This window comes from Empidonax traillii, unplaced genomic scaffold (genome assembly GCF_003031625.1).
Source record: "Empidonax traillii isolate 1590-97213 ecotype Southwest subspecies unplaced genomic scaffold, ASM303162v1 scaffold305:size1471525, whole genome shotgun sequence".
Taxonomy (NCBI): Eukaryota; Metazoa; Chordata; class Aves; order Passeriformes; family Tyrannidae; genus Empidonax; species Empidonax traillii.
In genome coordinates this window covers 1,139,304-1,155,497 of record NW_020955498.1, presented here as the reverse complement: position 1 = coordinate 1,155,497, position 16,194 = coordinate 1,139,304, and the positions used below count along the sequence as shown (strand labels likewise).

General features: G+C 39.2%; 1 protein-coding gene across 2 annotated transcripts in view; it reads right to left on the bottom strand.

Moving 5' to 3' along the window:
* Positions 1–334: 334 nt before the first annotated feature.
* RERG (RAS like estrogen regulated growth inhibitor) overlaps positions 335–16,194 on the bottom strand; it is a 100,372-nt gene continuing 84,512 nt past the window's right edge. For both annotated transcript variants that reach the window (XM_027891003.1, XM_027891004.1), the window contains exons 3-5: positions 15,721–15,777; positions 2,029–2,102; positions 335–1,337 (exon numbers count right to left, since the gene is read on the bottom strand). In XM_027891003.1, the coding sequence (XP_027746804.1) occupies positions 930–1,337; positions 2,029–2,102; positions 15,721–15,777 (539 nt within the window). In that variant the 3' untranslated portion in view covers positions 335–929. The remainder of the gene's footprint in view (positions 1,338–2,028; positions 2,103–15,720; positions 15,778–16,194) is intronic.

Sequence of the window (16,194 nt, the reverse complement as noted above, 5' to 3'; positions counted from 1 at the left end):
TTCTTCTTCGGTATAGGATAGACTAAGAGGAACTACTTGAATTGAAAAAAGACCAAAACAAGAAATGTAAACAAAAGCTAAAAACTACCCATAACTAAATCAATCGTAATATTTTTTTTTAATTTTTGTTTTCATTTTGACTTCCTAACACATTTAGTCTCATTTCCCCAAGTACAGTACTGCACTTTGAGGGGAAAGAGCTGAAATGCCACTGGACTAGCTAATTATTTCTTCATGAATTCTGCAGTTTCATAGGATGTTGAAGAGCAGCTGAACTTCAGCTCTTTGAAATGTATGTCTTGCTGGCCAAAAACTCCATAAACTAGACCTTTCCTGCATTTTTTGCTAAGAACATCAGCACTCATAGATTTGACAAAAATAACAAGGAAGTACAGTTTGGAGTAAAAGCACACAATGCACCAACTTAGAGCTAGTTAAAGGTGTCAGGTAAACTTTCTGATATAACAGAGCAGCCTCAACACTTATTCAGTCCTGGAGAACATTAGTTGTGATGGTAGTTGATGGACTGAAGGCTGAATCTTACTCGCCAATGGCCACTGAGCAGCTGGTTGGCTGGAAATGATGTTTAGGCACTACTGATTTGCAGGACGTTGGACTAGCCACGTAGAAGCAGAAGATTTTCTGTTGGTGCCAATTCCCACAATCATCTAGTCCTTTGGAGTTCATTTGGTGTTTTTTTTTCCCTTGGTGTTTTTGGGTTTTTTTCCACATTACCAGAAGCAGTGTGGCTAAATACATTTCAAAACAGGAAAATAGTATGACTCTGTGTTATTCAAAAATATGGTGATGTTTGTCTTTTTTTTTCACTGCAAAGCTTTGACCATTTTTAATTAAATGTGCTCTGCCTGCTTGATCCCTGCTCCAAGCTAAAATGCTCTAAAATCTTATGTGGTTTAGTACAGCTCTTTTTAGCTGCTGATTTTGGTAAGCATCTTATTAATTGCCTGCTTGACATGGGTGGTGGAGCTTCGTCTCCGAGTCTTGCCCTGGACCATCTTTCGACGCCGTACCTCCCGACAGAGCTCATAGAAGGCCTCCATAATGTTGCCCTCTCCAGTGCAAGCAGAACACTCATAAAAAGCACATGCTAGTTCTGTGGCCAGCTTTTCACCTTCCTCTGTGCTGACTTGCCTGGAGTGATCCAAGTCTGCTTTGTTCCCCACCAGGATCAGGGTGACATTTTTGGGCTTTTTAACTTCATCCAACAAGTTCTTTAGTGGCAGCATTTCCTCAAAGCTGCCTCTGTCTGTGATGTCGTAAACCAGCACAAAGCCTTCACCCCATCGCACATGTCCTTCTTTCTGAATAGCATCCTCCTGTTCCCAAAGACAGACACTATCCTTAGGAATTTGATTTATGAAACAGACACCAGACCTTCAGAGAGATGTTGGTCCTACAAAGCCATGTACAGCTGCTTTACTTTACATGCATCACCTATTTTATCACATAGCACAGGAGATCTACCCAGCTACCTGTGGACAGGCTGGTAGCAGGTGTTTGGAAGGGGGCCTCCTCTGATGATATCCAGCACACAAGCTGCATAGCCCTATGCTCCATGAGCATGTGCCATGTTTTGAAAGGAAGGCAGAGCTGACTATGACAAAACTGCTCTTCACTTTAGTGCAAATCACGGATTGAGGCTGTAAAGCTTTATCACTTGGCTGTAGAAATAGGCTGCGACTTTATTTGTAGTAATGACATGTTGGGTTGGCCCTGAATCAAGACATGAGAATAATTTTAATACCAGAGTAAACCTTGACTTGTTTATTCTTCCAGGATTTGAAAACTCTAAGCAGAGTCCCTTGCAGAAGGGTCTGGATGTAGAATGCTGAGTCTAGCAGCAAGCTGATGGTGGTGATGGAGGGGGGAGCTCTGCCTAGAAGCACATCTCTGTCCCCAGAAGCAGAGCACACCCGCCACCTACCACACTGCCACCACCACCGCACTCCCCTTCCCTGTTGTCTGTCCAAGCCAAGGTACTGGATAATAGTACATGCACCCACGTACCTGACCAGCTGTATCTAGTATCTCCATGGAAACCACTTCATCATCAATGGTAGCTTGGTGACGATATGTAGACTCTAAAATAAGAACATATTGTCAAACGTATTAAAAGAACATTTTTTTTTTTAATCCTCCTTACAGCTCTCCCAGCACAAGACCTGAAATGTGACACACAGTTTGACTAAATTTTATTTAGTGGAGCTCTTCCAGCCATTCTGAAACACACTCAAGTCCTTTCTACAACAGCAACGCTTTTATGTCTCTCTGTACAGCACAGCTTTTTCTTTCTTGTGTGTTAGACCTGCAAAGGGCTGTGCCTGTGGACACTGCACTCAGCACCCAATAGGAGGACACTTTCCTGTGGCAGAGAGCTCTGCAAGGCTGTATTTCATTTTTCATGTTTGCTCCTAGAGAAGGCTGCTGCCTATGAAAGACAAGTACTAGAACTCTCAAAGTATCCAGCTCAACAGTCTGTCACTGCACAGTCTGAAGTCTCACAAGATCAAAACCAGTATGGTTGCAGATCAAGGAACCTAACCACTAAGCTCAGGCCTTATACTGTGAAAAAATTCCAGATCAGTTAGCTATTTTAGGAATGTCTGTTTTAAACATTCTGAAATCATCACATTCCCATCTTCCAGCAAGGGATCAAGCAGTGATTTCCCTGTGTAAGATTTATAAGGATAACCAGTGGGCATTAAGCATTCACACCATGCTATAGGAAAAAGAACACATTTACTATGTTCCAGGTTCTGGAACCAGGCAACTAATCAGAAAGCTAAGGTCAAAAGGCTTGTTTTATCTTCATAAGCTGATAAGCTAAATTTGATAGCATTTGACCTAAAACTTGGAAAATTATCTGTGCTAACATTCAGATTTATTACTGTTGCTAGCTCACAGATGGCCTATATCAAAAGGCAAATGTGTATGCTATAAAAGTCTGGCCAGCGACTATGAATGCTTTGCATTGTCAGAGATAGATTTCTTTCATTTGGTGCAAATCTCTTCAATAGGAATGAAGGAAATCTTGTAGGAAACATTTCTTTAACTTGAACTTTTGAAAGGACTCCTATTTGGTGAATGCCTTTTTTCGTTACATACTTAAGAATGTCAGCTCTTCATAATCGTGAATGTTTTAAGCTGTCAGTGCTCTCCTCCCAAAACAAAAATGTCACTCCCTCCCTGTGCCACCTTAATGGCTGTAATAGCCCAGCTGCCTCTAACAGGGACAAACGGTCAATTTACTTAAGCAGATGGCAAGCACTCTTACTGTAGGGTTTCAGACAATGAAGAATGGGTATTTTAAAAGGTTATAAATACCCCTTCTGTTTAGTATTTTGAGGCTGTTGAAGGAGTTGGAGTCCACCTTTATGATCCTGAGACTCAACCTACACAGCAGAGTAAGATATATCTAAGTTTCTCAGTCTTATCTGTCTCTTCCACACACCCTCTCAGACGCAGCAATTTCCTCAGGGAATGCAGAAAAGGGTCTAGATAAGAAGCTCTAGTTTGGTGTGGAAGCTGCAGTGATGTACCTTCAGTGAGTTATGTCAGTGGCTAAAATGTTCAGTGCTAGGTTGGGATTCCCTGTGTAGTACTCCAGGGGAAGGTTATTTAGGAACTTTCTTTGGGGAAGGCTGCTATGAAGAAGAGATGGCTCTCTGAGTAAGTAATGTGGTATTAGCTCCTTACTTGTTAAGACTTTGCAGTGCTTGAATGCCTTCAACCATCTGGCCCTGCTTAACAAGTAGCTGTTGAGAACTGTTCCCCAGAACTTGTGAAAGTGCTCACCCAGCCCTTCTCAGGAGGCAGAGTGGGGTATGCCCATGCAGATCTTCCCCATGAAATGGAAGAATAAATCTCAACGAGTAGTCTTGTGCTCACTGCAGAAAAGCAGCATGATTCTGAAATGATACTTAAGTTCTCAAAATAGGACTTTGGCAGCACTTTACGTTGCAAGTTTAACTCACTTTGGTTGCTCACGCTGGAATGGAATTTGATCTTGGATGAGTAGCATCAATTTGTGTCAGATTTGTGTAAATAAATCTTAGTAAATGTGTCTTCCTGTGCTTTGGAATGTGTGGTAGCTGGGTGAATTTTAGTGAGTGTAAAATGGCTGGGCATTGAAAGCATTTTTTTGGTGTAATCACAGACATGGCTTCTCCTTCAGAAACATCTGAAGAATCTGGTTGTATTGTAACTTATAAGCCCTGAAGATGTGAGCTCCAGTCTGTTCACCTTGATCCCATGGTGCTTCAAAAACGCATTGCCTTGCTTTGGTATTTATTACTATCGTTTTGGTGCCTTTTTTTTTTTTTTAGACATGCAGCTAGAGAGAAATTACAGGACTTGAGACAGCTGCTGGATTCCCAATTGAAACCCCACTGGCAACACAGGTGTCTGTGCTCAGCTAAGAACCCTTGACTCCTATTAGAGTTGATGAAGTAAAATAGCTGCTGGATATAGCTTGTCTGAGCTCTCTTCCTGGATAAATCACAACTCAAAAGCACTTGGAAGTCTAAAATTGGTCAGATGAATCCAGGCTCTAAATGTCTTATGCTTACATCATCATGTTTAAGTAGAAAAAGAAAAGTGTAACACTGTACCAGTGGCTCCCAAAATTACTTCAGGCAACTTTCTGAGCTTCAGATTGTCATTTGCAGCAGGTGTTGCTCCCATCTTCTATCTTTTTTAGCTATGTGGCTAAAACCTCATCAATGGAAAGGAAACTGTGGAGCTGTGTTTTGCTCTCCACAGGCTTGGCGTCAAACCTGCCAGCTTCAAAGCAGAGTTAGGGAGCTGCTGACTGAGATGGGGTTTGCCTGAAGATGACAGTGCTGTGGGAATAGTAAAATTTAGTGGGTTGCTCTGTTTCAATATAAATAAGTAAATCTGACCCGTTTCTTGTTGGTCTGGGGGTGTGCTATGCTTCTGGTCATATTCGCAATAACAAGCTCAAAGGTGCTGATAAGTGTGGCTTTGAAAGATGATGCCAGACTGCAGAGTCCCTCTTGTTTATAAAGCTGCAATATCCCATCACTCTTGCTGTGCAAAGCACTCTTGGTTCTCATAGCACTATTGTTTGAAAAATTGAAGTTTATTTCAAAAATATTTAAAGCTGCCAAAAGGCCTGAGAAGTATGTTGGAAAGTGGTAGCATTTGGCTTGGTTTTAAGCCACAATAATTTGGTAATAGGAACTGAATAAATCTTTCAAATTTCCACAGCTGCTGAATGATTATGGAAATGATGATTTTGGTGAAAATAAAATAAAAAACTTCCCTGAGGGCTCTCAGTGTTTATAAGCATGTTACAAATCTCCCTATTCTTCTTAAAAGTAGGATTTTTAAAAATACAGGGAAAAAAACCCTACTTATATGGAGAAAACTTTGAAGCTCATGACTTACAGACTGTCTATGGATGCAATATTAAGTCATAGCTTGACCACATCACACCCTTGCACTATGTTTATTGGGATATATTTAATACAGTTTTGCCCTATAAGACTTAGTTGGTCATCTATCAAACCTGTTTGTCCAGGAGTATCCTGATTTATTAAACATATTTGTTCCAGAATATTATATTTTCTAAACTACCTGAAAAGTAATTTTTTTTAGTTCTTGGTTTATATTTGTAATAATGTAAAAAGTTGTTTTGAACAATTATTTTGAACTGGCAATATATATTGCTCTGGAAGGAAGTATTTGCTTGGAAGGGCTTATTTGTTTTAGGAAAGCATTTGTAGTAGAAGTAGGTAAATCAGCTGAGAAGGAGCAATGACATGACATACACTATTTTACACTCAAACTTAAGGAGCAGCCTAGTCTTGTTTGTTTACTTTTAAATACAGAAGGACACAAACTCTGTTTCTATATAGAATTTAGTCCATTTTTGTCAAGAAAGGTTCATAAAGCAAGGATATATAAAAATGCTTTAAGAAACTTTGGTCTCATGGTGGTTTTCAGCCGGTTGGACTCAAGAAATGCAAGGTATCTGGAGAAAGAGTTTTTGTGTAATGATTATAGCTGAGTTTTCAGACCAAAAAGCTTCAGTTAATAGGTGCGAACTTCAAAGTTACGGTTAAAGTCTTCTTGGACAGCAGTGCAGCAGAATGTTTAAAATATTACAGCTCCCCATAGTTAGTTATGTTAACCTAATAAAGGTTCCTGTTGGTTTGGGTTTTTTTGTTGTTAACTCCCTGCTCATTTAGACTCCGTCTTTGACATGCATCAGGATGGCACCTGTCTATCACATTTGAGACACATTACTTTGACAGCTGGTCTTGTTTGACATCTTCTCCAGATCCTTCCTTGAGCCTGCCTTTGTGAAATCTGTCCCCCTCTGCATTTCCCTGCTGCTTCAGGAACTTTCCACCTTTTAGAAAGCCCTTGTGAGCTGAATGTACCTTCCTGATTCAGAAGGTCTCTCCTGCCTTCTTCCTTCCTCAGCCCCAGCTTTTTTCAAAACACAGCTGAATGTACTTTTTCTTGCTTACATCTGGCTGTTACATATTCCCTCTGTTATTTACCTCACAGGAGGGCTTTTATTTTGCAACCATCAGTGGTTTTACAGTAAGCACAGTACCACCCTTGTATATTTAAAACATATTTCTAATGCTAAGGCAGCGTAACTTCATGTAACTCTCTATTCATTGATACCACAGACCCCAAAATTAGCGTAGTTGGGTTATTTATCAATAACTGTCAAACAACATACCATCCATGGTCATTGCCTATTATTATCATGTGTAAAAGCAAAAGCAGTAAAAGTAAAGTTTCTGGAAGGAAACTTTGTGACTGACAACCCTGATAATTGGACTCGCACTCTTCAGGGTTATGCTTCTGCATGTGTAACCTCAAAAATCAGGAGATACAGAAGGAAGAGTTCCAGGAGGTTGTACACACATCAGAGGTGTGATGTGCCCTTTATGTACAACTATCATACTACACAAAAATTCATGTCAAGCTACAGATTTAAACCAAAACACATATGAAAGAAGAATATATTAGTTTGCAGATATTTAACCCAACTCTAGGGTCTCTAGTTGCTTCCCATGCAGTCTGCTGTTGTGGATGGGAGGCACTGCAGGCAGCAAGTGTGCCTCAGATTGCTGAGCTGCTTTTAGTTGCCATTTTCAGTGCAAGCTGAAGCTGTCAAATGTTTCTGTCCTACATAAATCCAGGCTGAGTGGGGCACAGGGACCCTATTCATGCCCTTGAGGAGGCACAGGGCAGAAGAGCCATTATATGCTCTGGGAAGTCAGCAGACACATGCCTTTCTGCACAAGCCAGGATGCAGGGCTGTCCCTAGTCCATGAAGATGGGCAAAGGCTGTTTGTAGATGACCTTAGAAGAAGATTCAGGTGCTGTGGGGACTTGTCGGGGACAAAGGATGCTCTGTGGAACACAAGGACACAAGCAAAGAGAACAGCTACTGCAGTATGAAATATGGAGAAAAATTCAGAAGAAATGAGGTTTCATTAGGTCATTGCTTAGTAAGCAGTTTGGGTTTTATCATGTTTTCCTAGTTTTGCTACAGTGGGATGGTAATAGATTGCTAGTGCATGCATAGCCTCACTAGACTATAAAGTTCTAATCTTGATATGAAAGGATCTGTTGAATCCCTGGATTTGCTCTTTTTTTTTTTTTTTTTTTTTTTTTTTTTTTTTTTTTTTTTTTTTTTTTTTTTTTTTTTTTTTTTTTTTTTTTTTTTTTTTTTTTTTTTTTTTTTTTTTTTTTTTTTTTTTTTTTTTTTTTTTTTTTTTTTTTTTTTTAAGGTAAAACACATGGGAGATTTTTTTTTCTTGATGTGTTAATATTTTCAATAAATAAAATTTTGGCCTCCAAACAGAAACTGTAGAATGCAGTTTTCTTGGAGATACCTCTAAAAATAATGGGAAGCATGTTTATTTGTTGCCTTCTGCATATGATTTCTTCTGCTGCATGCAAAGAATGGGTTTCTTTTGAGGAGAAGTGAAGTGGTGTTACATTTCTTTTCCTATGGTTTCTGTCCTCATCTAGCTTTTACTGAGGTAGGCAGAGAAAATGTGTACAGGTGCTGGGGAACTGGATTCCTTAAGGCATGCTAAAACAAAACCAACAAAGAGCAGTGCTAACTAGTAGGGACCAAGCTTCAAGGTTTAAACAGTTATTGGTTGTTTTGTTTCTTTTTTTAATTTTATGACTTAATTTTCCCAACAACATTTGACAGAGATGTTGGTTCCTGCTAGGAATTATGTCCATGATAAATTTAAGTCTAAATAAATCTTATTTTGCTATGCCTTTTTGTTCTATTGTGGCAAGAAGCTTGTGTTGGTGAAGCTGTTTCACCTTATTTTTGCCAATATGAATGGAAAGTAACCAGTGAAACTTTTCTCACACCTAAACCAAGCAAAACAAAAGCCTGTTCTCCAGAAGGCGCAAAAGCAGCACTGGAAAACTTGAAAACATTTCAGAATATGATGAGTAAGAAAAAAAGGGACAAAATATTTTGCAGCTGTAGCTATAGTAAGAACAGCCACTGCCATTCCTGATTTTTGCTGTCTGTTGAGCTACCATAAAAAAGCAGTATTTTTATTGCTGACATCAAGAATATCTTCATCTTGAGACTATGAAAGAAAACAAGCCACATTTTCAGATAACTGCGTCCCATGTTATTGTAAGCATCTTCCTCTGCTGGTCTCAATTATAATTTCATCATTTCAAGTCTTTGTTGAGCATTTTAGAAGCCAGTGTTGGTGTTTTAAGGTGCTCTAGGACATATGAGTCCATTTCCTTAGAAACACCTCAGAGGAATTTGGAATACTTTCACAGCTTATTGCTATAATATACATTCAGTATAAATTCCTCCTGCTGAAGAGTACAGTAAAAATGATGAAACATATTAAATGTATATCAAGTTAAATAATGTTTCTACTTTTTCGATGAAGGAAAAATAGAAGCCTGGGGAGATGCCAAGGAAGGCACAATCTGGACTATTGAGAACTGAATCCCTTAAGCACCGAGGCAGAAGGAATGAGTAATTTTGTCAATAAAAATCAAGGATACTAATAGCTAGAGTCTGGCTTGAAAATAATGCTGTTGCACAGTGATTTATTAAATGTCTACACATTTGTCACAGTACTCCCTGACACACAGGTTGGCAGCCGTTCATCCCTTCTAGCCCCAAATGATTGGTTACCCTTACATCTCACTTTGGCTGAAAGCCTGTACCACAGCACATGTGTTATTCCTTGCTGTGCTTGGACGAGCTGTAGTTGTCAACATGGGTGTTCAGAAGAAATATGCAGAAGGTAAAGTTCTGCAAGATGATGGCAGAACTCTCTCCTCTTTTGCCAACTATGGAAAATGATTATTTTTAATTATGAGCATGTTATAGCACTGTGTAGACTGCAGTATCCTGTTGTGAAACAGGAAAAAGAGCTGGAAGAGGATCCTTCCCCAGGCTGTCTTCCTCTTATGGCTGCTGGTCTATCTACCTTTACACCCTAGGGCTGAAGGGACCATCAGTTATTAGCACAGTTTAGTATGGGCTACTCTGTTAAAAGTGCTGTTTGCTGTCTGTGCAGTTTCTCAGCTATGCTGCTGGAGTATTTTTGTGGTAAAGGCAGGCAGTTAAACTTTCAGGAGTGTTAAGAAAAATTTGCTGAGTAAGCCGCAAGTCAAGAAAACTAAAAATCTACAATATACAAAGATGTGTTTCCTCAACTTGTAATCAGCAGGGAAAGCAATTCTGGGGATCAAGAGTTTGTTACTCTGACAGTATTCCAGCTGTCCAGTCAGTATGTTAGCTCAATAAAGCAGAAAGCAAAGATAGTCCTTGAAAACTATATTTGGACCCGAGCTCTTTCTCAAGGCTTCATCGGCACAAAATTATCCAAACAAGATAGTTCTTGCATCTTCTCTTGCCAGGGTAAATTATAATATATAATAAATAATATTAAATCCTTATACTTCTTAATGAGGTCTTGGTTCCCACTGCTAAGCTGTTTCTGATTATCAACAATTTTCATGCAAGCTAGTTTGGATGTATTCCTGCTTTGCTCTGTTGTTTATGATGTTCATAAAGACCTGTATTTAAAAAGAGCAGAAAAGAAACTCAGGCCAGCATTATTTGCTACTGTTGTCATGTATGGCATCTGCAAACTTCTCTTGTGATCCCTGAACGCTACTATTTTGCTAACAGAACCCCCAGCTGCAGATGTAGGCAAAACTACTCTTCTAATGTAAAAACAATCATCCTTGCAGTAAGTTTTCCAATGGGAAAAGCCTTGTTGCTAATGTAAACAATATCTTCACAAATTGATTTCTGCTCTTCTTGCCACAGTGGTGAAATTTGGAAGTCTTGAGCTGGTGTGTAGGAGATTAAATTCTGTGCTGTGAGAGAACTAACTAGAGGTGTCTGTCTAACACACTAACAGAGATGTCTGTCTCCTTCCCTCAAGCGCTTGTTTAGGTAGTGTGTACCTTTCTGCAGTCCCATGTTCTGCTGGAGAAGAATGGTGCTATCATGGGCCTTTCATAATCAAGCTAGCGGGACTGCAATTTGTAATACTTTACACTCCTAGATGGGAGATTTTCTGACACCCGTACATTTTACCCATTTTACATGTTTCGTGTCTTACAGGCTGTCTGTATGTTGCATTGCAGAGGACTTCACAGAAACACCAGCTTGATTTTTTTATTTGCCCAGTAGAAAAAAAGTGAATAAAAACCTGTAAAGAAATTGTGACACCGTTGGAAGAAATAGTCTTTAAAAATATCACTATTAATCCAGCAAAATTATTATTTTTCTTAAGGCCCATATTTCTTTACAGTTACCTCTGCTCCTTTAAAGTCCTTCGAAGAACAGTCTTTTCTCTATCCCATTCAAATTAAATAAACTCTTTTGCTTTGCCTCTCTTTGCCTTCATAGACAGGCCAGTCTGTCTTGCCCTGTTCTACTGATTATCTGTTCAGAGACGGTTTTCCTTTCACAAACTGGCAAAGTTGTGGGAACAGATAGAGAAAGACATCTAGGGATAGTGTGAGAAAGCCAAGATACTTTTAGAAAGGTCAGCAAAAATACTGTCTTCCTGTTCACTGGTATAAGTAGACTTTTTTCTAAAATCTAGTTTTTTTGAAAAGTGCTTGGTGTTTCTGTGCACCTTTGATAAATAAGCCTTAACTCTGAGTACTGGTTATTTAAAGGATTTACAATCCTTCTACAAGATGAATGATTTTATAGGTGAGGAAGCAGAGACTGTAGGCAATAGATCAGTGATAGAAATAGAAAAGAACTGAGAAGACTGTCTCCTGCACTTATCTGGGGTTTTATTTCTTTGGTTTTGTCCTTATGTGGCAAAAAAAAAGACATTTATGTCCCCCAGCCTCAGAAACTACCTGATTCTCCCAACTTTATGTAAAAATGCTGATTCTGAAAAATGAAAAAACCTAATTCATAATCCCCCATCCTTACATTTTTTTCTTTTTTTTTTTCCTTTTTTTTTTTTTTAATTCTTGGATATCCCAACTCTGTTTCTAGTGAAGCAAATTGTTCCAGTACAACAAATGTGTTCTCAGAGAAATACTGCAAAACTTATTTTTAAAAGCACTCAGCACTCAGCCATAGTAATGATGAATTTTCTTCTCTTATCATTTGATCCAGGAGATTCTCACTGCATGTCAGGGCTTATGGAGGCAGGAAATTAGCTGCTACCCATGGCCTCTGCAGGCCATCTGTTTGTCTACTGCTGTGATGGCTCTTTGGGCTTCCTCCTCCTCTTTTGCCTCCCAGGAAAAAATAGATTTAGCACTTCCCTTGATGACTGACTCCAGTTTTAAAATCAATTAAATGGCAAACCACAATATCTCTCTATCTTTGAGCTCAGCTGAAGGCACTCAAAGTTCTGGGCACTGCCACTGGCTCATAGGGGAACTGCCCAGATGCAGACTTATCGCAATTTACTGGCGATGAGGAGACCAGCTATTTACAGCACCCTTGAGAGTCATGGTGAGAAACTCTGTGTCACTGAGGTCCATGAGAGTCCTGCATACATGATAAAAGTTTACCCACAGAGGGTAGGTGGCCAAATAAAGGCCCTTCCACCTTGACACTCATCCCACAGAGTGTGTCCGTCCCTGAGATGATGCCGGCTGGCAAGTGTTCCACATTTATACACTGCTGGTTTGTGGCAGCAGTGAGATGGTAGAGACTCGAGAGCACCCCCTGAAGCAGTGCTGCTGCCAGGGTGACTGCTTGCAGGCTGCAAACTCTGCTTGGTGCCAGCAAATTGTCAGCCTGCTGCCACCCCGTTCCCGGCAAGCACTGCCAAAATGGTACACAGGAATGCTTGTTTTCATGACGCTTCTATGAATCTCTTAATAGACCCAAACTGAAATAGAGCACAAATTTCCAGGTCTGTATTAAGTCCAGTGCAGATAAATTGCTGATGTTTGTGAAGTGCTTTTAGTCTGTGGCTTAAGTGGTACCCTAACCAGGCCAAGTGCTTTGAAGCCTTCTAACATCACACCAGATTTGTTTATTCATTTTCAAGTTGTGTTCTATTTTAAAACACACTAGTGAATTTTGGTGAAATCTATGTGGTAACCCAATCCCCTTTCTCAGTACATGTTTAACAAGCTAAAGAAAGCTAGTTTAATGCTGTATTCATTTATTTATTGTTTTAGAAAACAACTGCATGTATTTTTTTAAAATGTGCAGTTCCAGCCCCTTTCTACATGGACCTCTCTCATTGAACCATCTAATTCTGTTGCAAACATGAGATAGCTGTGTAATTTACTATAAATAAAAACTGATTTGGAAACTTATTCACCTTGATAATGTCAGGTAACCACATAGCCTGAGGAATTCAGCACCTTTTTAAAAACAAACAAAAACCCATGCCAAGGTGACAGAAATGATGGAGAAGTCAAATGTGATGGTTAACACTCCCCAGAAAATGAACTTTTCTGTAGATGTTACCCCTTGGCTGGGAACAGTAAAATAAAAAGCTCAGTGAGATGTACTTTTGCAAAGATGCAGCTGAGATGCTTCCACAGATCCAGCACCATGCACAAAAGCGGCAGAGCTGCAAAGCCCTGACTTCAGCAGCAGCTCCATGTGCCAAAGCTTGCAAGATTCAGTGATTTTCCTCCCACCAGAAAATGTTATTTTGTGGTTTGTAATTCAGCTCCTGGAGATACAGCAGTATATCCAGGTGCTGCTAAAAATGTGGTCCTTCATTTATTTCTGGCAGGTTGAAATAGTAAAGAATAGTAAAAGTGTGGGTTTTTTCCCCTTCCAGATGCAATCTGCCACCCATGAATTAAAAGAATAGGGTTTTTTAAACCTGATGTTTAGTTTAGGATAATGTTGAATTTCCATCAGGCCTTGGACAGCTTGGTGAAAGCTTTCATAAAAATAGGAATTATCGGGGGATTCCTTGCATCAGAGGGCTAATGGGTGGTTGAAAACTTGACATAAGAAGTAAACTATAAATATGAAATTTTGGTCACAGCCCTAGTGATTTTTGGCAAAACTTCCTGTTGCTTAGGAGCTGGATAGTTTGCATCTGTTTTACTCATGTCCTTTCAGAATTACTTGACAAAGCTGCTTATTTCTCCTTGTAGAGCAAACAAGTCTCACTGACACAACTTCAGTTTTTTATATTGCCTGAACATGTAGAGATCCCTCTTTCCACCCAACTGCCAGTCCATGACTGCTAAGAAGAAATAAATGCATTCTGCCAAAACTTTTCAGTGGATTCAGCTTGGTGATGTTTGCAGGTAACTAGACACCAAATCACTTCAAAGACAGAAATGCATTCTTTCAAGCACTGTTTCTCAAAGCTTTTGAAGGTACCGTTAATTTCTTCTGATTGATCCCTGAAGACCTGGATAGTGGTTACAATTTCAGGATATTTTTTTATTTCTAACACTTCAGAACCTTCTTTGAATCCCACTCTGATCCTCAGTTTGAAAAAATAATACTTTAAAAAACAGTTTCTGGTGGGCAGCTTTCACTAGAGATCACTGTGATCAAGAAATAACTTACTGACAATAATTTATTAGTTTTTGAATTTCTCAAACCTTTTCCTCTGAGCAATTTAAAGCACTTAGCATCACAATGACTGCAATATATCATTTTTAAGCTGTTATTCTTTAAACTGAACGAGAATGTAGAATTCAGTAAGCCGTGAGAGATTTAATTTTTGGTTTATTGAGATAGGACTGTTGTCTGCACGAAAGCTTTGTGTTGCAACCATTAAATTCCTGAGGGGAACAGTAATTTGCGATTCTATTCATTTGTAAAACAGAAACAAATGTCAAGTCTTGTACAGCAAAAAGGGCACAGGGCCTTCATAATAGGGGAAAAATAATAAACCTTGCAGCTTGCTAATAACTTTATTTGTGTGCTTAAACAAGGCAAAAAGGATGCTTTTGCATGCAGTGTCCCTGTAAGAAGTTAATGAACTTGCACTACACTGATAGAGAACACTTTATACGCATCTTGTTAAGTTCCTAAAATGATGTAATAGTACCAGAGATGTGGAGTACTAAAACTAACAACACTAATAGAACATTATCCTGAACATCCCCCTGTGCAGCACAATGCAGGTGACACATAACTCACTGCTGAATATATATTGATAGTAGCAGATAAAAGAATGTATTGGAGTTCAGGTTGTTCTGAGATTTATTTTCCCAAGATAAGGTTTCTGATATCTGCCATCTGTTCATCTTGTCAGGTAAAAATACCAGTATGATCCTGGATACTTTGCTTTTGTCAAAGGGCTACCTGGGTTCTGTAATAGAAGATATTAAAATTTGCTTTTGCTGTGCAAGTTTATGGCATTCTCTATTTCCTTAGTCAGACCTCTTAGAGAAAGAACATTAACAAACAAATAGATATTTAACTGTATGATCTGCATTAGAACCTGCAAAGAAATGTTAGGAAGGAGACAGAAATACATGGTTGAAGAAAAAGGAATTTCCCAGACCTTTACTTTGTGAAGGCCTCAACTTGCGCTTCTTGGCCCAGATCTGTTCTGGTGCAGAGCACTTAAATATACACTAACTTAAGAAATACTAAGAAATTTGACCATGGCAAAATTTTTATGTCAGGCAACTGTTGGACATGTTTTTTGAGATATCTGAGCCAGCTTCTTGAAAGTGCCAGACCCAGCTGAGCTAAGTGGGAGCAGTGTAAGAGACATGTGGATGCTTTTTTGATGATTGGTGTCCCTACCTGGTCACCCAAAAACTGAGACACAATATACGTTCAAAAGTGAGGACAAAAAACTTACCTAAGTGTATGTATAGTGAGAGTAAGAACGTACAAATTTTTCCCCTGAATTTTTAAGGTCTGTATTCCAGCCATCTTATTCTCTAGCAGATGATGTCTGGGTTATCCAAAAGCAGAAAACTGATTGCACACTAAATGATTTGCAGAGTGAAACACAAGCACAATTGATTTCAAGGGCAAAATTCCCACGGACTTGTGTGGGCAGAAATGTGCCCCACGCTTTCGACTGAGTGTGTTCCTGCTTCTCTATTCTGCTGTCTTAGGTAACAGTTTGTTCCAGCTTTAAATGACCATAGAGAAGCTTTGTATAGCAAATCTGAAGGTTGACTACGGCTTGCAACTTTAACTCTATGAATTTCCATTCTTTCAGCCGTGCTATTAGCATACGATGCCTAAAGAATCAAATAACCTACCTAGCGTTGGATCGTACTCCCAGATGAACCGTTTGGTCAGGAAGCGCACAACAAGAGCTGGAGAGACAAAGATTTCAGGTCAGAAACACAAGACATCAACTCAACAGAATTTTATTTTTTTTTTTAAGATTTCCCAGCAATTTTCCATGTAAAGGGACATGAAGCAGCTTCCCTGAACCATCAGCAGAATTCAGTGTCGGTTATTGTAGCAATTGAGAACTTTTCACTGTTTGTGGCCCACCTTACACTTTAGGAGGGGGGAAACAAAATTAAAATAAAACCAAAACTCTTTATAGCATTCATCATTTACCCATGTAACAATGCATGACAAAGAACATCAGAAGGTTTTGATGGTACTCTCTAATTTTTTCCACCTTTTTTTTTTTGGTCACAGTAGCTTCTACAATTAAGGAACCAAAACAACCCCATTTACAATTCTATGAGCAGATGACCTTTGGGAAAAAAACATTACTT